Genomic DNA, 22,896 nt, shown 5'->3' on the forward strand with positions numbered 1-22,896 from the left:
ATGGGGGTGGGGTGGTGACTGTATACCTGTCTATATGTGACTTTTTCCAGTGCCTTCCCTTCTTCCTCCCAGTCTCCACAGGTCCTGTAGACCAACAACAGCAGCCAGCAGAGATTCCTAAGTGACAGGACCTGGCAGCCATTATTCTGTAGACCACTGGGAGGAGACATGAGCTCCTTTGGCCTCTAGTGGACGGCAGCCGCCATCTTGGATGAAGGAAGCACCTGTATGCTTGACTTAGCCCCTCCTATGGGGGAGGAGGATGTGCCCGGACTAAATATGGCCGCGTTCGTGATTAGACGCACATAGCGTGCTGACGTTAATCTTGACGCTAGATGGGTGGGCGGGGCGCAGTGAGGCGCAGGAAGGAGCTGTCAGTTGCTGCTGCTGGTGAGTGGAGCTCTGATGCGATCTGTGTCGGTCTGTCAGTGTGTGTCCCGTAGATGTATCCCGGGGGAGAGTCCTGCCTCCCTGTCCACCCCTCCCCCGGCTCCTCCGTGTCCTCCCTCCTCCCCCTCACTGCAAATACTGTCTCTGTGTACTGTGTACAACGCTGTGGTATATGCCAGCGCTATATATGTGTGTTGTTCTGGTTCTAGTGTGTGAGTGTCATGGAAACATTAGAGTGTGAGCTCCTCTGGTGCTGGCTCGGTGTTCCCTGTACAGCACTACGGTATATGTTGGCGCTATGTTGATAAAGAAGTGACTGTTGGGGGAGGGGAAACTATTTGGATACAGCTATTAACCCTTTTCTCTGTCCGTCCATCCATCCGTCCGTCCATCCATCCAGAGCCGTCAGGATGAGTAACAGCCACCCCCTGCGCCCGTACACCGCCATCGGGGAGATCGACCACGTCCACATTCTGTCGGAGAACGTGGGAGCGCTGATCAACGGCGAAGAGTACAGCGACGTCACCTTCGTGGTGGAGAAGATGAGGTTCCCCGCCCATCGGGTCATCCTGGCTGCCCGCTGCCAGTATTTCAGGTACGCCGGGTGGGTGTATACAGCGGAGGGGGGCTGGGGGGGCATGTACAGTTGTGACCAAAATTATTCAACCCCCAATGCTGTAAAGGGGTTTAGGGACTATAGTGTACATTTGGAATTGTATTCAGAATCAAATCCTACAAGGACGTTGTAACTACCCAAATGCAACTAAAATGACATCAATTGTTTATGTAATACAGTAGTAAATGGTTCTTATGTGGTTTCTTCATTGCCACAATTATTCAACCCCTTAAAGACTACCACTCTGAAGAACAGAGGTTCATACAGGTGCTTTCCATCAGGTATTGAAAACACCTGTGGATGTCACCGAGCAGCAATCAAGCATAATAAGCACCAATTAGGCAGCTTTAAAATGACTGTGATACTCAGCTCCTTCTAGACATTTACTGGTGTGGTTACAAACATGGTGAAGGCAAGAGAATGGTCCAGGAAGACAAGAGAAGAGGTGATTTCTCTTCACAGGAAGGGCAATGGCTATAAGAAGATTGCAAAGATGTTAAACATACCAAGAGACACCTTAGGAAGCATCATTCGCAAATTCAAGGCAAAGGGCACTGTTGAAACGCTACCTGGTCGTGGCAGAAAGAAGATGCTGACTTCGACTGCTGTGCGCTACCTGAAGCGTAGAGTGGAGAGAAGTCCCCGTGTGACTGCTGAGGAACTGAGAAAAGATTTGTCAGATGTGGGTACAGAAGTTTCAGCCCAGACAATAAGACGCACACTGCGTAATGAAGGCCTCCGTGCCAGAACTCCCAGGCGTACCCCCTTGCTGTCTCCAAAGAATAAGAAGAGTCGACTGCAGTATGCCAAAAGCCATGTGGACAAACCACAAAAGTTGTGGGATAGTGTTCTGTGGACTGATGAAACAAAATTAGAACTGTTTGGGCCCATGGATCAACGCTATGTTTGGAGGAGGAAGAACAAGGCCTATGATGAAAAGAACACCTTGCCTACTGTGAAGCATGGTGGAGGGTCAATCATGCTTTGGGGCTGTTTTGCTTCTGCAGGTACAGGGAAGCTTCAGCGTGTGCAAGGTACCATGAATTCTCTTCAGTACCAGGAGATATTGGATGGAAACGTGATGCAGTCCGTCACACACCTGAGGCTTGGGAGACGTTGGACCTTTCAACAGGACAATGATCCCAAGCATACCTCCAAGTCCACTAGAGCATGGTTGCAGAGGAAAGGCTGGAACATTTTGGAGTGGCCATCGCAGTCACCAGACTTAAATCCGATTGAGAACCTCTGGTGGGACTTAAAGAAAGCAGTTGCAGTGCGCAAGCCTAAGAATGTGACTGAACTGGAGGCCTTTGCCCATGAAGAATGGGCGAAGATACCCGTAGATCGCTGCAAGACACTTGTGTCAAGCTATGCTTCACGTTTAAAAGCTGTTATAACTGTAAAAGGATGCTGTACTAAGTACTAAGATTGAATGTCACTTGGGGGTTGAATAAAACTGATAATGCTGTGAGCACAGAAAAGACATTTGTGGTTATTTCATTATAACTGTTATGTTATATTTGTCTGACCTACAAGTGCCTCTTTAATGTAAATGTAAGCAAGATGACTGAATGATCAAAAGCAATGTCAAACTGGCCAAAACACTCAATTTCAGTGGGGGTTGAATAATTTTGGTCACAACTGTATGTCCTCCGGATATGAGGGGGGGGGGGGCGCAGGTGACTTGTTTTCCAGGACTGAGGGAGATCATATCTAGAACCCCATGGTAGGAGAAGATGGGGACCAACAATTCTCGGGACACCTGGTGGTCAGTGTGCCCCATCAGCATGTCCTCAACTCCCGTCATGGATAGGACTTCACTGGACCTCAGGTTGCTATATGTTCCATCATGGGTAGGACTTCACTGGACCTCAGGCTACTGCCTGTTCTGTCATGGATAGGACTTCACTAGACCTCAGGTTGCTGCCTGTCCCGTCATGGATAGGACTTCACTGGACCTCAGGTTGCTATATGTTCCATCATGGATAGGACTTCACTGGACCTCAGGCTACTGCCTGTTCTGTCATGGATAGGACTTCACTAGACCTCAGGTTGCTGCTTGTCCCGTCATGGATAGAACTTCACTAGACCTCAGGTTGCTGCCTGTCCCGTCATGGATAGGACTTCACTGGACCTCAGGTTGCTATATGTTCCATCATGGATAGGACTTCACTGGACCTCAGGCTACTGCCTGTTCTGTCATGGATAGGACTTCACTAGACCTCAGGTTGCTGCCTGTCCCGTCATGGATAGAACTTCACTAGACCTCAGGTTGCTGCCTGTCCCATCATGGATAGGACTTCACTGGACCTCAGGTTACTACTTGTCCCGTCATGGATAGGACTTCACTAGACCTCAGGTTACTACTTGTCCCGCCATGGATAGGACTTCACTAGACCTCAGGTTGCTGCCTGTCCCGTCGTGGATAGGACTTCACTAGACCTCAGGTTACTACCTGTCCCGCCATGGATAGAACTTCACTAGACCTCAGGTTACTACTTGTCCCGTCATGGATAGGACTTCACTAGACCTCAGGTTACTACTTGTCCTGTCATGGATAGGACTTCACTAGACCTCAGGTTACTACCTGTCCCGCCATGGATAGGACTTCACTAGACCTCAGGTTGCTACCTGTCCAGCCATGGATAGGACTTCACTAGACCTTAGGCTTACTACCAGTCCCTTCATGGATAGGACTTCTCTAGACCTCAGGCCTTGTACCAGTCCTGTCTTGGATAGGACTTCATTGGACCTCAGACTCACTACCAGTCCCATCACTTCACCAGACCTCAAGCTTACTATCGGTCCCATCATGGATAGGACTTCACTAGTACTCAGGCCTACTACCAGTCCCATCACAGATAGTAGGCAAGAGGAGTAGAGAAGTCCTATCTGTCCACTAGTTCCTATGCAGCTTGTCATAGACAAGACATCACTAGGACCTGGCTTTATTTGTTTATGGATAGCATCAACGAATTGTCCTTCTCTCCAGGACTAATGGGGGAGGAATAACCATTCCCACCGAAGGAAGTACTGGTTGACTTCATCCTCAGGTTCTCTATACCTTGCTGCTGCTTCCCAGTCCACTAGTACCTCTCTAGCTTGACATGACATCACTAGGACATGCAAACCCTCGCTGTGGGACCTCACCTGGAGGGAGTCTGGGCTGGGACTGATTTCACTACTGATACTACTTGGGCTTGTTGAATGTGCGACACCTGGAAGGTTTCCTTTCCTGCACTATCACTAGGACATGCGATAATCAGGCATGAATAGCAGGAAATAAGCCGTCCTTCTCTACAGCAGTAATGGAGGAGAACGTACAATGCCCATCAAAGGAGGTCACCAGAACTGGCCAACTTCACCCTCAGGTTCTCTTCACCTTGGTGATTCTTCTCAATCCACAACCAACCCTGCACCCTCAATCTTATCCACTGCCAACTCCTTTCCCTCCCTGTTGGCCACACAATCTTCAGGGGTGGGGGTGGGGGCAAAAAAATGGTGTTGCTTGAACAAAATAATGTGCTTTTTGTTTGCTTTTAGTGGGTTTTGCATTCCCATGCAAATCTATAAGAGTGTAAAATCTATTTGAAGCAGGTCAACTGCAGGTCAGTATGAGGTCAGTTGCATCTGTCAATGAGTTCTGAACTCTCCAGGACTAATGGGGGAGGAATAACCATTCCCGCCGAAGGAAGTACTGGTTGGCTTCATCCTCAGGTTCTCTATAGCTTGCTGCTGCAAATCTATAAGAGTGCAAAATCCATTTGAAGCAGGTCAACTGCAGGTCAGTATGAGGTCAGTTGCATCTGTCAATGAGTTCTGAACTCTCCAGGACTAATGGGGGAGGAATAACCATTCCCACCGAAGGAAGTACTTCATCCTCAATGAGTTCTGAACGTTCTCAGAAGCATCTCAACCCTGAAATAAGATAGTGACAGAGACGCTATCCTGAGGAAGTCACGTGTACGCGGCGCAACGCGTAGATACGACGTGGTGACGAACGTCCGGCGGAGCGCCATCTTGCTACACCAGGTTTACACAATACACCCATACTGAGTGGTGTGACAATCCTTGTTTGATCTGCGTTAATGTGAGCGCAATATTTGGCGATTTATCGTGCTTTTAACATATTAAATAGTGTTGCACTATGGGAGAATTGTCTTTTTGTCCTTTCACGGCTCTAATGTGATAATCATTTATTGGCCTGCACTGTGTTTATCCCTGAATGGAAGAGGGATTCATATTGGAAGGAAGTTACCAGTGAGGTTCAGTGGAATCAGAGCGACCTGGAGAGTTGGTACCTGTAGGATCCAGAGTGATCCAAGAGGCGTGTTGACCCTTTTGGGTCGCAGCGAGGAGGTGGGGGGGCATGCCTGCCATCTACGGATCTATGCTCACCATCTGCACCAGCACTATAGCACGTGGTTTGCAGATATCGGCACATTTTGGCAGCCATTGCCATCTTTGCTATTTTTTTTTTTTGGCAATTTTTTGGACACTTTTCATCGTTTTATGCGTTTTATGAAGTTTATGTTTATATGTTGTGTTTAACATTATTCACTAGTCACTTTATTTGGTTTATATCCCAATTTTGGGATACACTTTATATATCATTCACTTTATTTGTGATCATATCCCTTATTTTGGGACCCACTGTATATAGCACCTAGTTTTTGGGGGTTTGGTCCCAAGTGGGACTGGGTATTGTCACTGCATGAGGGTCCGGGCATAGGACCAGCTTCATCATATGCACTTCGTGTACTGATAATATCACAGTTTGAGACACTGTTTTTCTAGATCTTGAAAGATCTATCACTTATATGTTTAACCCCTCGCCTACCGGGCACTTCTACCCCCTTCCTGCCTACCGGGCACTTCTACCCCCTTCCTGCCTACCGGGCACTTCTACCCCCTTCCTGCCTACCGGGCACTTCTACCCCCTTCCTGCCTACAGGACACTTCTACCCCCTTCCTGCCTACAGGACACTTCTACCCCCTTCCTGCCTACAGGACACTTCTACCCCCTTCCTGCCTACAGGACACTTCTACCCCCTTCCTGCCTACAGGGCACTTCTACCCCCTTCCTGCCTACAGGGCACTTCTACCCCCTTCCTGCCTACAGGGCACTTCTACCCCCTTCCTGCCTACAGGGCACTTCTACCCCCTTCCTGCCTACAGGGCACTTCTACCCCCTTCCTGCCTACAGGGCACTTCTACCCCCTTCCTGCCTACAGGGCACTTCTACCCCCTTCCTGCCTACAGAGCACTTCTACCCCCTTCCTGCCTACAGGGCACTTCTACCCCCTTCCTGCCTACAGGGCACTTCTACCCCCTTCCTGCCTACCGGACACTTCTACCCCCTTCCTGCCTACCGGACACTTCTACCCCCTTCCTGCCTACCGGACACTTCTACCCCCTTCCTGCCTACAGGGCACTTCTACCCCCTTCCTGCCTACAGGGCACTTCTACCCCCTTCCTGCCTACAGGGCACTTCTACCCCCTTCCTGCCTACAGGGCACTTCTACCCCCTTCCTGCCTACAGGGCACTTCTACCCCCTTCCTGCCTACAGGGCACTTCTACCCCCTTCCTGCCTACAGGGCACTTCTACCCCCTTCCTGCCTACCGGGCACTTCTACCCCCTTCCTGCCTACAGGGCACTTCTACCCCCTTCCTGCCTACAGGGCACTTCTACCCCCTTCCTGCCTACAGGGCACTTCTACCCCCTTCCTGCCTACAGGGCACTTCTACCCCCTTCCTGCCTACAGGGCACTTCTACCCCCTTCCTGCCTACAGGGCACTTCTACCCCCTTCCTGCCTACCGGACACTTCTACCCCCTTCCCGCCTACCGGGCACTTCTACCCCCTTCCCGCCTACCGGACACTTCTACCCCCTTCCCGCCTACCGGACACTTCTACCCCCTTCCCGCCTACAGGGCACTTCTACCCCCTTCCCGCCTACAGGGCACTTCTACCCCCTTCCTGCCTACAGGACACTTCTACCCCCTTCCCGCCTACAGGGCACTTCTACCCCCTTCCCGCCTACAGGGCACTTCTACCCCCTTCCCGCCTACCGGGCACTTCTACCCCCTTCCCGCCTACCGGGCACTTCTACCCCCTTCCCGCCTACCGGGCACTTCTACCCCCTTCCTGCCCAGGCCAATTTCCAGCTTTCAGCGCTGTCACACTTTGAATGAAAATTGCGCGGTCATGCAACACTATACCCATATAAAATTTTTATCATTTTTTTGTGACAGAGCTTTTTTTTTGGTGGTATTTAATCACCTCGGGGTTATTATTATTTTTTCTTAAACCAAAAACCACTGAAAATTTTGAAAAAAAAAAACCCCGTTTTTTCTTAGTTTTTGTTATAAAAGTTTGTAAAGTGATTTTTCTCCTTCACTGATGTGCGCTAATGAGGCTGCAGTGATGGGCACTGATAGGCTACACTGATAGGCTGCACTGATGGGCACTGATAGGCTGCACTGATGGGCACTGATAGGTGGCACTGATGGGCATTGACAGGCATCACTGACAGGCACTGTTAGGCGGCACTGATTGGCAGCACTGATAGGTGGCTCTGGCATTGATAGGTGGCACTGAAAGGCAGCTCAGATGGGCACTGATATGTGGCACTGATGGGCACTGGCACAAGGCACTGCTGGGGCTACACTGATCACCAGTGCCCTGATGATCAGTGTACATGTCCCATCCAAGGAATGCCGATCACCGGCTCTCCTCTCCTCTGTCAGTGTGACAGCTCATGGGGAGAGAAATGCCAATAACCAGCATTTCCCTATTTACACGCGATCAGCTGTGATTGGACACAGCTGATCACATGACCGAGCCGACATCTTCGGCTCTTTCCGTGGATCGGTGATCCGCTGTGTCCGAGGGGGACAGCGCACCGCCGATCGCCGCGTGCGTGCTCCCTGAGCCATGCATGCGCGCTCACTGAGCCGCGCATGCACGGTGAGAATGGGAGGACATCATATGACGTCCTCCCAGAACAAGAGAACCACCTTGTTCCTATCATATTACTATGGCGGGCGGGAGGCGGTTAAATTCATTCATTTATGTGATTTATGTTTTTCATCCTATTGTGGAGTTTGCGCATATAGTTATCAGCGCTACACCATTATTTTATCATCTCAACCCTGAAGCCCATCCACACCGGCCTTTTGTACTTCCAAATTGCACTGGGAGCTGCGGACTGGGTTCTGGATGGCCAGGCGGAAGGTTCTCGTTAAAGACCCTCTAAGGCTAGGTTCACATCTGTGTGGGTGGTGCCTCTGCGGATCCGCATGAAAATCCGTGCAGCCACACCACCCGCCCAGAGAAATGCGGACCCGCGGGCGGGTGCCATTAATTCTAATAGCACGCCGCCCGTGCTGGAAAACGCAACCGTACTGGGAACCGAGGTTCCCATGTGGGCTGTGTTTTCGGAAGAAGTGCAGGGACTTCTTCCCTGCTTGTCCCCGGGCACGGGAGTCCATTCAAATGAATGGGCTCCTGTGCCCGTGCAAAACGCGGCCCCCACGGCCGCATGTATGTGAACCCTGGGGGGTAAATGAGTGATTGTATTTTTTGTGCAAAATAGATTTTTTTTTAACAGAACTTTCCTTGTCTGCTCATTTTTACAGTTTATTAACCGCTTGACCTCCGGAAGGTTTTACCCCTTTCATGACCAGGCCATTTTTTGCTATTCAGCACTGCACAACTTTAGCTGGTAATTGCGCAGTTATTCAACACTATACCAAAATGAAATTTTATATCTTTTTTTTTTTTTTTTTTTTTTTCTTGCACAAATGGAATTTATTTAAATGAAAAATCTGAAGAAAACCCCCTCAGCATTTTCTACTTTCTGTTATAAAACCTATCCAATAAACTTTCTTCATAATTTTAGGCCAAAATCCATTCTGCTACAAAAAAAAAAAAAATCAATAAGTGTATAACTGGTTTGTGTGAAAGTTTTATAGCGTCTACAAACTATGGGATATATACTGGAACTTACACAGCTGTGATGGTATACTGGCAATGGTGGTGATCAGCAACTTATAGTGGGACTGTGATAGTGTGGTGGACAATCAGGCGCTAACTGACACTGATGTCACTAGTAACACTAATACAGTGATCAGTGTTAATACTATACACTGTACTGATGACATTGGCTGGGAAGGGGTTAACATGAAGGGGTTAACCGTGCCTAAGAGGGGTAATACAGTGGGACAGAAAAGTACTTAGTCAGCCACCAATTGTACAAGTTCTCCCACTTACAAAGATGAGAGAGGCCTGTAATTGGCATCATAGGGAGACCTCAACTGTGAGAGACAAAATGAGAAAACAAATCCAGACAATCTCATTGGCTGATCTGGAAAGAATTTATTTGCAAATTTTGGTGGAAAATAAGTATTTGGTGAATATGAAAAGTTCATGTCAATACTTTGTTATATATCCTTTGTTGGCAATGACAGAGGTCAGACGTTTCCTGGAAGTCCTCACAAGGTTGGCACACACTGTTGCTGGTATGTTGGCCCATCCTCCATGCAGATCTCCTCTAGAGCAGTGATGTTTTGGGGCTGTCGCTGGGCAACACGGACTTTCAACTCCCTCCAAAGGTTTTCTATGGGGTTGAGATCTGGAGACTGGCTAGGCCACTCCAGGACCTTGAAATGCTTCTTACGAAGCCACTCCTTCATTGCCCGGGCGGTATGTTTGGGATCATTGTCATGTTGGAAGACCCAGCCACGTTTCATCTTCAATGCACTTGCTGATGGAAGGAGGTTTGCACTCAAAATCTCACGATACATGGCCCCATTCATTCTGTCCTGTACATGGATCAGTCATCCTGGTCCCTTTGCGGAGAAACAGCCCCAAAGCATGATGTTGCCACCCCCATGCTTCACAGTAGGTATGGTGTTTTTTGCATGCAACTCAGCATTCTCTCTCCTCCAAACATGACGAGTTGTGTTTCTACCAAACAGTTTTGGTTTCATCTAACCATATGACATTCTCTCAATCCTCTTCTGGATCATCCAAATGCTCTCTAGCAAACTTCAGACGGGCCCCGGACATGTACTGGCTTAAGCAGGGGGACACGTCTGGCACTGCAGGATCTGAGTCCCTGGCGGCGTAGTGTGTTACTGATGGTAGCCTTTGTTATGGTGGTCCCAGCTCTCTGCAGGTCATTCACTAGGTCCCCCCATGTGGTCCTGGGATTTTTGCTCACCGTTCTTGTGATCATTTTGACCCCACGGGGTGAGATCTTGCGTGGAGCCCCAGATCGAGGGAGATTATCAGTGGTCTTGTATGTCTTCCATTTTCTAATTATTGCTCCCACAGTTGATTTGTTCACACCAAGCTGCTTGCCTATTGCAGATTCAGTCTTCCCAGCCTGGTGCAGGTCTACAATTTTGTTTCTGGTGTCCTTCGACAGCTCTTTGGTCTTCACCATAGTGGAGTTTGGAGTGTGACTGTTTGAGGTTGTGGACAGGTGTCTTTTATACTGATAACAAGTTCAAACAGGTGCCATTGATACAGGTAATGAGTGCAGGACAGAGGAGCCTCTTAAAGAAGAAGGTCCAGGTCTGTGAGAGCCAGAAATCTTGCTTGTTTGTAGGTGACCAAATACTTATTTTCCACCATAATTTGCAAATAAATTCTTTCCAGATCAGCCAATGTGATTGTCTGGATTTGTTTTCTCATTTTGTCTCTCATAGTTGCGGTCTACCTATGATGCCAATTACAGGCCTCTCTCATCTTTGTAAGTGGGAGAACTTGTACAATTGGTGGTGACTAAATACTTTTTTTGCTCCACTGTACGTGCTGCTTTTACTCACATATCTGCCTGTTTTTTCCCCTGTTTTTCAAGGTGAAGAAAAAGCCAGATCGCTTTACTATGTGTTTTGTAAGCACAGAACTCTGTATTATACATGGAGATCATATCCCCCCCTTATGTATTATACATGGAGATCATATCCCCCCCTTATGTATTATACGTGGAGATCATATCCCCCCTTATGTATTATACATGGAGATCATATCCCCCCTTATGTATTATACATGGAGATCATATCCCCCTTTATGTATTATACATGGAGATCATATCCCCCCTTATGTATTATACATGGAGATCATATCCCCCCTTATGTATTATACATGGAGATCATATCCCCCCTTATGTATTATACGTGGAGATCATATCCCCCCTTATGTATTATACGTGGAGATCATATCCCCCCTTATGTATTATACGTGGAGATCATATCCCCCTTATGTATTATACGTGGAGATCATATCCCCCCCTTATGTATTATACGTGGAGATCATATCCCCCCCTTATGTATTATACGTGGTGATCATATCCCCCCCTTATGTATTATATGTGGAGATCATATCCCCCCTTATGTATTATACGTGGAGATCATATCCCCCCTTATGTATTATACGTGGAGATCATATCCCCCCTTATGTATTATACGTGGAGATCATATCCCCCCTTATGTATTATACGTGGAGATCATATCCCCCCTTATGTATTATACGTGGAGATCATATCCCCCCTTATGTATTATACGTGGAGATCATATCCCCCTTATGTATTATACGTGGAGATCATATCCCCCCCTTATGTATTGTACGTGGAGATCATATCCCCCTTATGTATTGTACGTGGAGATCATATCCCCCCTTATGTATTATACGTGGAGATCATATCCCCCCTTATGTATTATACGTGGAGATCATATCCCCCCTTATGTATTATACGTGGAGATCATATCCCCCCCTTATGTATTATACGTGGAGATCATATCCCCCCCTTATGTATTATACGTGGTGATCATATCCCCCCCTTATGTATTATACGTGGAGATCATATCCCCCCCTTATGTATTATACGTGGTGATCATATCCCCCCTTATGTATTATACGTGGAGATCATATCCCCCCCCTTATGTATTATACGTGGATATCATACCCCCCCTTATGTATTATACATGGAGATCATATCCCCCCTTATGTATTATACATGGAGATCATATCCCCCCTTATGTATTATACATGGAGATCATATCCCCCTTTATGTATTATACATGGAGATCATATCCCCCCTTATGTATTATACATGGATATCATACCCCCCTTATGTATTATACATGGAGATCATATCCCCCCTTATGTATTATACATGGAGATCATATCCCCCCCTTATGTATTATACATGGAGATCATATCCCCCCTTATGTATTATACATGGAGATCATATCCCCCCTTATGTATTATACATGGAGATCATACCCCCCCTTATGTATTATACATGGAGATCATACCCCCCTTATGTATTATACATGGAGATCATATCCCCCCTTATGTATTATACATGGAGATAATATCCCCCCTTATGTATTATACATGGTGATCATATCCCCCCTTATGTATTATACATGGAGATCATATCCCCCCTTATGTATTATACATGGAGATCATATCCCCCCTTATGTATTATACATGGAGATCATATCCCCCCTTATGTATTATACATGGAGATCATATCCCCCCTTATGTATTATACATGGAGATCATATCCCCCCTTATGTATTATACATGGAGATCATATCCCCCCTTATGTATTATACATGGAGATCATATCCCCCCTTATGTATTATACATGGAGATCATATCCCCCCTTATGTATTATACATGGTGATCATATCCCCCTTATGTATTATACATGGAGATCATATCCCCCCTTATGTATTATACGTGGAGATCATATCCCCCCTTATGTATTATACGTGGAGATCATATCCCTCTTATGTATTATACGTGGAGATCATATCCCCCCCTTATGTATTATACATGGAGATAATATCCCCCCTTAATCTCCTCTTCTCGAGAGAATAAATTCAGTTCCTCTAATTTTTCCTCATAGCTGATCTCCTCCATGCCTCTTATCAGTTTGGTTGCCCTCTGTCTTTCATGACTCCATGCTGTCTGTTGCTTAAAATATTTTTTTCCAGCAAGAACTCCTTTCTGTGTCTTTTATTAAACTCTCCAGTATCTTCCCAACTATAGAAGTTACACTAACAGGTCTATAATTACTTGGTAAAGATTTTGACACCTTTTTAAATATTGGCCCCATATTGGCCTTACGACAATCCAGTGGTACTAATTATTATTATTATTAAAGTGCCAAATCTAAAGAAATGTCTGAAAAATGCTGTATGAAAACTTGCAAAAATTGTGCAAAAACCGCTTAAAGGATCAACTTTGGGAACATGTTACATGTTCTACCTGTTGTTAGAAGTTCCCCTGTAACAAAAATTGTTTTTTCAAACTTGTGCAAAGAAATGCAAAAACTGCTCCGGCAGCGAAAAGGATTAAAGATGCAACACTCAAGCGTGACTCCAGCCTTAGGAATGGATGAGTGGCCCCTGGTTCCGGGAATGGATGAGTGGCCCCTGGTTCCGGGAATGGGTGAGTGGCCCCTGGTTCCGGGAATGGGTGAGTGGCCCCTGGTTCCGGGAATGGGTGAGTGGCCCCTGGTTCCGGGAATGGGTGAGTGGCCCCTGGTTCCGGGAATGGGTGAGTGGCCCCTGGTTCCGGGAATGGGTGAGTGGCCCCTGGTTCCGGGAATGGGTGAGTGGCCCCTGGTTCCGGGAATGGGTGAGTGGCCCCTGGTTCCGGGAATGGGTGAGTGGCCCCTGGTTCCGGGAATGGGTGAGTGGCCCCTGGTTCCGGGAATGGGTGAGTGGCCCCTGGTTCCGGGAATGGGTGAGTGGCCCCTGGTTCCGGGAATGGGTGAGTGGCCCCTGGTTCCGGGAATGGGTGAGTGGCCCCTGGTTCCGGGAATGGGTGAGCGGCCCCTGGTTCCGGGAATGGGTGAGCGGCCCCTGGTTCCGGGAATGGGTGAGCGGCCCCTGGTTCCGGGAATGGGTGAGCGGCCCCTGGTTCCGGGAATGGATGAGCGGCCCCTGGTTCCGGGAATGGATGAGCGGCCCCTGGTTCCGGGAATGGATGAGCGGCCCCTGGTTCCGGGAATGGATGAGCGGCCCCTGGTTCCGGGAATGGATGAGCGGCCCCTGGTTCCGGGAATGGATGAGCGGCCCCTGGTTCCGGGAATGGATGAGCGGCCCCTGGTTCCGGGAATGGATGAGCGGCCCCTGGTTCCGGGAATGGATGAGCGGCCCCTGGACCCGGGAATGGATGAGCGGCCCCTGGACCCGGGAATGGATGAGCGGCCCCTGGACCCGGGAATGGATGAGCGGCCCCTGGACCCGGGAATGGATGAGCGGCCCCTGGACCCGGGAATGGATGAGCGGCCCCTGGACCCGGGAATGGATGAGCGGCCCCTGGACCCAGGCAGGTGCTGGAACTCCTCTCACCCTCTCGCTGGAGTCCTGTGCATGCCTGTAATCGCCTATGTGAAGGAGGCCTAATGCCTCTAGAAAGGTATGACTTGCTGTACTTCCATTCATGTGATTCAAGAAGTAATTAGCACGGAGATCTCTGATTACTCACAGTCCATAATGAGTATAAGAGGGCATGGCAAGCCTCCATCATCCTAGGATGACTACATCGGGATGAATGCAGTGTTAGTATACTAGTGGAGGAGGTCCTCTTGGATTAAATGCCACTTTCCTATTCCTAAACCTAAGAGGTTGTCATCAGGACATTCGTTTTATGTCATTCTAATTCCACCATTGTGCTGCACTCTGATATCCGGGTGTAAATGATTCCGGTGATGAGGGCGTCCCATGGAGGCCATGCTATAAATGGCTCTGTATCTTGTCCGTGTAACAGTGATATGGGGATCTAGATCTCCATAATGATTGATTTATCACAGGTACTTGTATATCACCATCAATGTACACAGCGCTTTACATATATATTGTACATTCACATCAGTCCCTAAATCTTGTGCAGCTGTGCATGGTAGCCAATCGGCTTGTCCGAATAAGCTTTGACAATAAGACCTGAAAGCTGATTGGTCCCTAGGCAGAGCTACGTCAGATTTTGCACTCTCCAGTTTTAGTAAATCAACCCCAATGTACAGTGAAAGAAATGCGTATTTGCTCCCCTGCTGATGTTGAATGTTCGCCCCTCACACAGAAATGATCGGTCTAACAATGGAATGTTCGCCCCTCACACAGAAATGATCGGTCTAACAATGGAATGTTCGGTGTAACACTGAGAGACAGAATACAACAACAAATTCAGCAGAAATGCGTCTAACAAATGATGACTGATCTGCATGTTCATGAGGGAAAGAAGGATTTGATCCCCTTCACAAAACATGACTTATACTTGGTGGCAAATCCCTTGTTGGCAATTACAGAGGTCAGACGTTTCCTGGAGTTGGCCCCCAGGTTTGCACACATCTCAGGAGGGATTTTGGCCCACTCCTCTTGGCAGATCCTCTCCAAGTCGTTAAGGTTTGGTGGCTGACGTTTGGCAACTCGAACTTTCAGCTCCCTCCACAGATTTTCAATCGGGATTAAGGTCTGTAATCTGGCTAGGCCACTCCAGGACCTTTAATGTGTTTTTTTTTCTTGAGCCGCTCCTTTGTTGCCTTGGCTGTGTGTTTTGGGTCATTGTCATGCTGGAACACCCATCCACGGCCCATTTTCACTGCTCTGGCTGAGGGAAGAAGGTTCTCACCCAAGATTTGTTGGTACATTGCCTTGTCCATCGTTCCTTTTGATGCGGTGCAGTTGTCCTGTCCGTTTAGCAGAAAAACACCCCCAAAGCAGAATGTTTCCAGCACCATGTCTCACAGTTGGGATGGTGTTCTTGGGGTCATAGGCAGCATTCCTCCTCCTCCAAACACGGTGAGTTGCGTTGATGCCAAAGAGCTGGATTTTGGTCTCCTCTGACCACAACACTTCCCACCAGTCCTCCTCTGCATCATTCAGATGTTCAGTGGCAGACTTCAGACGGGCCTGGACATGTGCTTTCTTGAGCAGAGGGACCTTGCGGGCACTGCAGGATTTCAGTCCTTGTCGGCGTAGTGTGTTACCAATTGTTTTCTTGGTGACTGTGGTCCCAGCTGCCTGGAGATCATTGACAAGATCCTCACGTGTAGTTCTGGGATGGTTCCTCACTGTTCTCATTATCATTGGCACTCCACGAGGTGAGATCTTGCATGGTGCACCAGACCTAGGGAGACTGACACTTGTTTTGTGTTTCTTCCATTTGTGAATGATTGCACCAACTGTTGTCACCTTCTCACCAAGCTGCTTGGCTATAGTTTGGTAGCCCAGTCCAGCCTTGTGTAGGTCTACCATCTTGTCCCTGACATCCTTGGACAGCTCTTTGGTCTTTGCCATGGTGGAGAGTTTGGAATCTGATGGTTTGATGGCTCCTGTGGACAGGTGTCTTTTATACAGGTAACACAATGAGATTAGCAGCACTCCCTTTAAGAGACTGCTTCTAATCTCAGCTTGTTACCTGTATGAAAGACACCTGGGAGCCAGAAATCCTGCTGAATGATAGGGAATCAAATCCTTCTTTCCCTCATGAACATGCAGATCCGTCATCATTTGTTAGACGCATTTCTGCTGAATTTGTTGTTGTATTCTGTCTCTCAGTGTTACACCGAACATTCCATTGTTAGACCGATCATTTCTGTGTGAGGGGCGAACATTCAGCATCAGCCGGGGAGCAAATACGCATTTCCTTCACTGTATCTAGGTTACCGGTCACACCGCTGCTTTTTTAAAATAGTGCGATTTGTGTGCAATTTCAGCCAATCTCAGGTGCGATTTCCGAAGACTTTATTGCTACTTGTGACGATTTTTATCGATTTCTTGCAATTTGCAGTGCGATCTTCATTATGTTCTACTTACGTGAAATCGCTACAAAACTGCAGAAAAAGTCATGCATTAACTACTTTAGAAATCTCGCTGCAGCAATTCGCACGTGTTAAGACATTCACATTCATTCGATGCGATTTCAGGTGTGTTTTCAATTCACAAATTGCACCCGGCACTGACTAACAGAGGTTGATCTTCAACCCAAGAGGACGCCAGTTTTGGAGAAACGCGTCGGGCGGAGTCTTCTATGACTTCACCATGTTCCGGCCGGCGGAATGACACCACGGCTTATTTGAATCTGTATATTGCCTTTTATGCACCTTATCTATGTGAGTGCCATGGTTTATTAACCACTTCCAGTCCGGACACTTCCCCCCCCCCCCCCCCCTTCCAGTCCGGACACTTTCCCCCCCTTCCAGTCCGGACACTTTCCCCCCTTCCAGTCCGGACGCTTTCCCCCCCTTCCAGTCCGGACACTTTCCCCCCCTTCCAGTCCGGACACTTTCAACCCCTTCCAGTCCGGACACTTTCAACCCCTTCCAGTCCGGACACTTTCCCCCCGTTCCAGTCCGGACACTTTCCCCCCCTTCCAGTCCGGACACTTTCCCCCCCTTCCAGTCCGGACACTTTCCCCCCCTTCCAGTCCGGACACTTTCCCCCCCTTCCAGTCCGGACACTTTCCCCCCCTTCCAGTCCGGACACTTTCCCCCCCTTCCAGTCCGGACACTTTCCCCCCCTTCCAGTCCGGACACTTTCCCCCCCTTCCAGTCCGGACACTTTCCCCCCTTTCCAGTCCGGACACTTTCCCCCCCTTTCCAGTCCGGACACTTTCCCCCCCTTCCAGTCCGGACACTTTCCCCCCCTTCCAGTCCGGACACTTTCCCCCCCTTCCAGTCCGGACACTTTCCCCCCCTTCCAGTCCGGACACTTTCCCCCCCTTCCAGTCCGGACACTTTCCCCCCCTTCCAGTCCGGACACTTTCCCCCCCTTCCAGTCCGGACACTTTCCCCCCCTTCCAGTCCGGACACTTTCCCCCCCTTCCAGTCCGGACACTTTCACCCCCTTCCAGTCCGGACACTTTCCCCCCCTTCCAGTCCGGACACTTTCACCCCCTTCCTCTCCGGGCCAATTTTCAGCTTTCAGCGCTGTCACACTTTGAATGACAATTGCGCGGTCATGCAACACTGTACAAATATACATTTTTTAGTATTTTTTTGAGACAGATAAATCTTTATTTTGGTGGTATTTATTCACCGCTGGGATTTTTTTTTTTTTGCTATATAAATGAAAAAGTCAAAAAATTTTGAAAAAAAAGTGGGTTTTTTTTCTAAAATTTTGCAAATAAATAATCTTTCTTCATAAATCTTGGCCAAAATGTATTCAGCTATTGTTTTTAGTAAAAAACAAAAAAACTAATTAGTTTATAACCAAAAATTATAATTTTTCAAAAAATTCTTTTACATTTCTATTTTTTGATATTATCTGTTGTTGTGTTGTTGTTTTTTTTTTTTTTTTTAACATACTGTCACCCTAGCAGTATAGCAGTACAGGTCACCATAGTGACACTACCACTTGTGGGGGGTGATGATATATATATTTTTTTCTTTTTACACCCATAAAGGCTGTAAAAGCAATTATTTCTCCTTCTCTCCGAGAAATACTGTGAGAGCTGTGATTGGTCACAGCTTGTCACATGGTACAAGGCTGTTATGAATAGTCCTGTACCACATGATCTCTGTGATCATTCACAGATTTTACTAGTAGTAAGCAATGATGTGAGAATTGACATCTTGCTTACTACTCTGCATGTGATCACTGATTGGCCAATTAGTGATCACATGATCGGGACCTCGCACAGAGGTCCCGTACAGCGATCGGTGTTCCGCTGTGGCCTCCGGACACAGTGGGCACTGGATCGCGGTGCCTCGCGTTCCCAGGGTTTATGAACGGCAACCCGCTCCTGCACTGCCCCCGTCCGGCCGTTTATATACATGGGCCGGACGGGAAGTGGCTAAATAAATCTTTTCCTTTTATTGGGTTGCGCTATGAAGTCTCTTCTGTTTGAACCCTTCTCTACACTCTACGGAATGAGGTTTAGTGTGAGGAATCTGTCCAGATGAGTCCGCAGCTGCTCATCCATCTCCTTTGATATTGATAGCACGGGTGTCGGTGTGGAACCGGGACACCGTCCGCTCATTTGATCTCTTGATTTGAGATCAAATTTGGTCTGGTAAGAGGCTGATCTGTGTGGTGTGGCGAGCACTTGTGAACACCATATCACCTTGTTGGAAGTTATATTCAGCATGCAGCACTTTGCTTTCCTTCACATTAGATTTGGGACTTGTTATGTATTTTCATGTTATGGACATTGATTTACAGCACTTTATATGTTGTTTTTTGTACACATGTATTCATGTGAGTTTTATGGTTCATTTTTATTTATTGTGCCAGGATAGTATCGGTGTACAGCGCGCTCATTTTATTTTTACTAACGGCAGCAGAGGGCTTGCTTGAGCCATTACTTGTGTATGCTTTTTATCCTAGCTATCTTCTCAAAATCTATATAAAATGTAATGTTTAGGTAAACTTTTGTCTTTTTTATCACCTATGGAGCATTGTTCTATATTGTGACGGAACTAGACCCCGACTGCACTAGGGTATTTCCGTTTGACTCCCGCTTCCCCGCCCGAACACAGGTCCACGAACACCACCGCTGACCATACAAGACAAGACACCACCAGTCTTGAAGGAAACCAGGAAATAGACTGCTTTATTTTAACACAGATACAAGATATATACATTCAAGGGAACAACCCCCCCCCCTCCTCCCTGCATAAGGACACAGGGCGGGGCAAACCAAATCTAGCAACAAGAAACACATCAGCAGACAGTCCCATCAGGGGGAAGGGCTGCCGGAAACACCCCCCACCAAGCCAATACACAAACACATACATACCATAATAGTTTGCTCCCAAGCAAGACACACAATAGAACAATGGGAAAAAAACCACATGGCATTAAACAATGACCAACCCCCAACTATCTCCTTAGACATGTCTACACAATATTAGTACATTTCACCCTGTACCCCTAACAGGCACAGGGTGACTTACACATAAGAGGGATATGGGGAGCTGAGACGGGTCTCCCCACCTCTCCAAAGTGAGCTGTGTTCCATGGGCCCCCCCCCACCCAAAGTGAGCTGTGTTCCATGGGCCCCCCCCCACCCAAAGTGAGCTGTGTTCCATGGGCCCCCCCACCCAAAGTCACTCCCGTCACATATATTTATAGAGATATAGACCTCTGCCCAGACTATAGGCATTAAAGTGATTAATATTTTTTTTAACAATTTATTTCCTTTGCAAACATGTTATACAAAACAATTACAAAGAGCAGCCCCAATCTTCTTTTAGGGTCTTCCGCTGGCACCCCCCCCATAGCAAGCAGCATGCTATGGGAGCACACTTGTGTAGGTTCGCTCCGTGTGTCCATTCACACAGAGAGCGCCTCTCAGCCCAAGCTCCTGCTCTCTCCTCATTGGCTCCTTGGTTGAGATTGACAGCAGTGGGAGCCAATGTCTGCCACTGCTGTATTTAAGCCAGTGAGAAGAGAGAGACCCGGGAGAGCCGAGGCTCACATGCACATCTCTGAATCGAGATTGGGCTCAGGTAAGTATTGGGGGGGGCTGGTATAGGGGAAACTGGTTGTAAAACTGGCTACATCAAAGTCAAAAAAAAAAAAAAAAGCCTTGAGCTTTGAACCAAATTAAACTATTAAGGTGTTCTTAAAAGCTCAACTCCAGGCAAAAACTTCTCTTGGAGTTGGGCTGCGCCGGCAGTGCAAGGGTTAGCTGCTCGTTTTTGTCTAGGGCAGGGGTAAGCAACCCGCGGCTCTCTAGCTGTTGTGGAACTACATTTCCCATGAGGCATTGCAACATTACAAAACTGACAGCTACAGCTATGACTTGCAGAGGCATGATGGAACTTGTAGTCCTGCAACAGCTGGAGAGCCGCAGGTTGCCTACCCCTGGTCTAGGGGAACAAATATCTACTTGCCTGATCCTACAGTTCTCCCTGCAGAATCTGTACCCCCACCAGTCTAGGGGCTGGACGTTCTCAAGACCAATGCAGGGTCCATAGCCTTGCTCTGGACATGAGGATGCCGAAGGACAGTCCACTGCTAGATCGTTGGGGAGTGCTGCCTACAGGGGGAGAAGAGGATTAGAAAAGTAAAACCGGTTTTCCTCTCCTCCAAGAAAAAATGACAGTTAGCCCTTGCAGTGCAGACGCATTGCAAAGCACCCATGTGAGATACTGAGCCTCCATGATTGAAATGCTTGATGTTCTCCAGCCAAAAAATGAGGCGTGCCCTATCTGGCTATATGTTGGTTCTCTGCGGTGCAATGTTATACTGAGGTATATGTCAATCTTATATATTTCCTGTATGTATTGATTCTCTGCAGAGCGTTGTTATACGGAGGTATGCGGGAGTCCCAGCCCCAAGCGGAGATCTTCTTGCAGGACACGACGGCAGAGGCCTTCTCAATGCTGATAAAATACATCTACACGGGCCGAGCCAGCCTGAGAGAGGAGCGGGAGGAAGTTCTGCTCGATTTCCTCAGCTTGGCACATAAATATGGCTTCCCAGAGCTGGAAGACTCCACCTCGGAGTACCTGTGTACCATCCTGAAGATCCAGAATGTCTGCATGATCTACGATGTGGCCAGTCTGTACTCCCTGGGCAAACTCAGCTCCACCTGCTGTCTGTTCATGGACCGCAGCGCACAGGACGTCCTATCCAGTGATGGCTTCCTCTCCCTGTCCAAGGTATGGTGTGCCACTGGTCATATCCCATAATCCTCTACTCGCTGTCCAAGGTACGGTGCGCCACTGGTCATATCCTACAATCCTTCACTCACTTTCCAAGGTATGGTGTGCCACTGGTCATATCCTACAATCCTCCACTCTCTGTCCAAGGTACGGTGCGCCACTGGTCCTATCCCATAATCCTCCACTTGCTGTCCAAGGTACGGTGCGCCACTGGTCATATCCCATAATCCTCCACTTGCTGTCCAAGGTACGGTGCGCCACTGGTCATATCCTACAATCCTTCACTCACTTTCCAAGGTATGGTGTGCCACTGGTCATATCCTACAATCCTCCACTCGCTGTCCATGGTACGGTGCGCCACTGGTCATATCCCATAATCCTCCACTTGCTGTCCAAGGTACGGTGCGCCACTGGTCCTATTTCATAATCCACTTGCTGTCCAAGGTACGGTGCGCCACTGGTCATATCCTACAATTCTCCACTCACTTTCCAAGGTACGGTGCGCCACTGGTCATATCCCATAATCCTCCACTCGCTGTCCAAGGTACGGTCCTGCCCAGTGATGGCTTCCTCTCCCTGTCCAAGGTGTGGTGCACCACACCATTGGTCATATCCTACAATCCTCCACTCGCTGTTCAAGGTACGGTGCGCCACTGGTCTTATCCTACAATCCTCCACTCGTCCAATGTACGGTGCGTCACTGGTCATATCCCATAATCCACTCGCTGTCCAAGGTACGGTGCGCCGCTGGTCATATCCTACAATCCTCCACTCGCTGTCCAAGGTACGGTGCGTCACTGGTCATATCCTACAATCCTCCACTCACTGTCCAGGGTACGTTGCGCCACTGGTCATATACCATAATCCTCCACTCGCTGTCCAAGGTACGGTGCGCCACTGATCATATCCCATAATCCTCCACTCGCTGTCCAAGGTACGGTCCTGCCCAGTGATGGCTTCCTCTCCCTGTCCAAGTTGTGGTGCACCACACCACTGGTCATATCCTACAATCCTCCACTTGTCCAGTGTACGGTGCACCACTGGTCATATCCCATAATCCACTCGCTGTCCAAGGTACGATGCTCCACTGGTCATATCCTACAATCCTTCACTCGCTGTCCAAGGTACGGTGCGTCACTGGTCATATCCTACAATCTTCCACTCACTTTCCAAGGTATGGTGTGCCACTGGTCCTATCCCATAATCCCTCTTCTTTATCCCCATCTCTCTGTCACTATCCAAGGTATG

At 48.2% G+C, this 22,896-nt stretch overlaps 1 protein-coding gene across 2 annotated transcripts in view; it reads left to right on the plus strand.

Moving 5' to 3' along the window:
- The first annotated feature begins 327 nt into the window (after window positions 1-327).
- Window positions 328-22,896, plus strand: part of BTBD9 (BTB domain containing 9) — a 312,168-nt gene continuing 289,599 nt past the window's right edge. For both annotated transcript variants that reach the window (XM_089692566.1, XM_089692565.1), the window contains exons 1-3: window positions 328-390; window positions 791-985; window positions 21,282-21,645. In XM_089692566.1, coding sequence (XP_089548692.1) covers window positions 801-985; window positions 21,282-21,645 — 549 coding nt within the window. In that variant the 5' untranslated portion in view covers window positions 328-390; window positions 791-800. The remainder of the gene's footprint in view (window positions 391-790; window positions 986-21,281; window positions 21,646-22,896) is intronic.

Source organism: Staurois parvus, unplaced genomic scaffold (genome assembly GCF_062004578.1).
Source record: "Staurois parvus isolate SC_StPar_1 unplaced genomic scaffold, SC_StPar_1.0 ptg000595l, whole genome shotgun sequence".
Lineage (NCBI taxonomy): Eukaryota > Metazoa > Chordata > Amphibia > Anura > Ranidae > Staurois > Staurois parvus.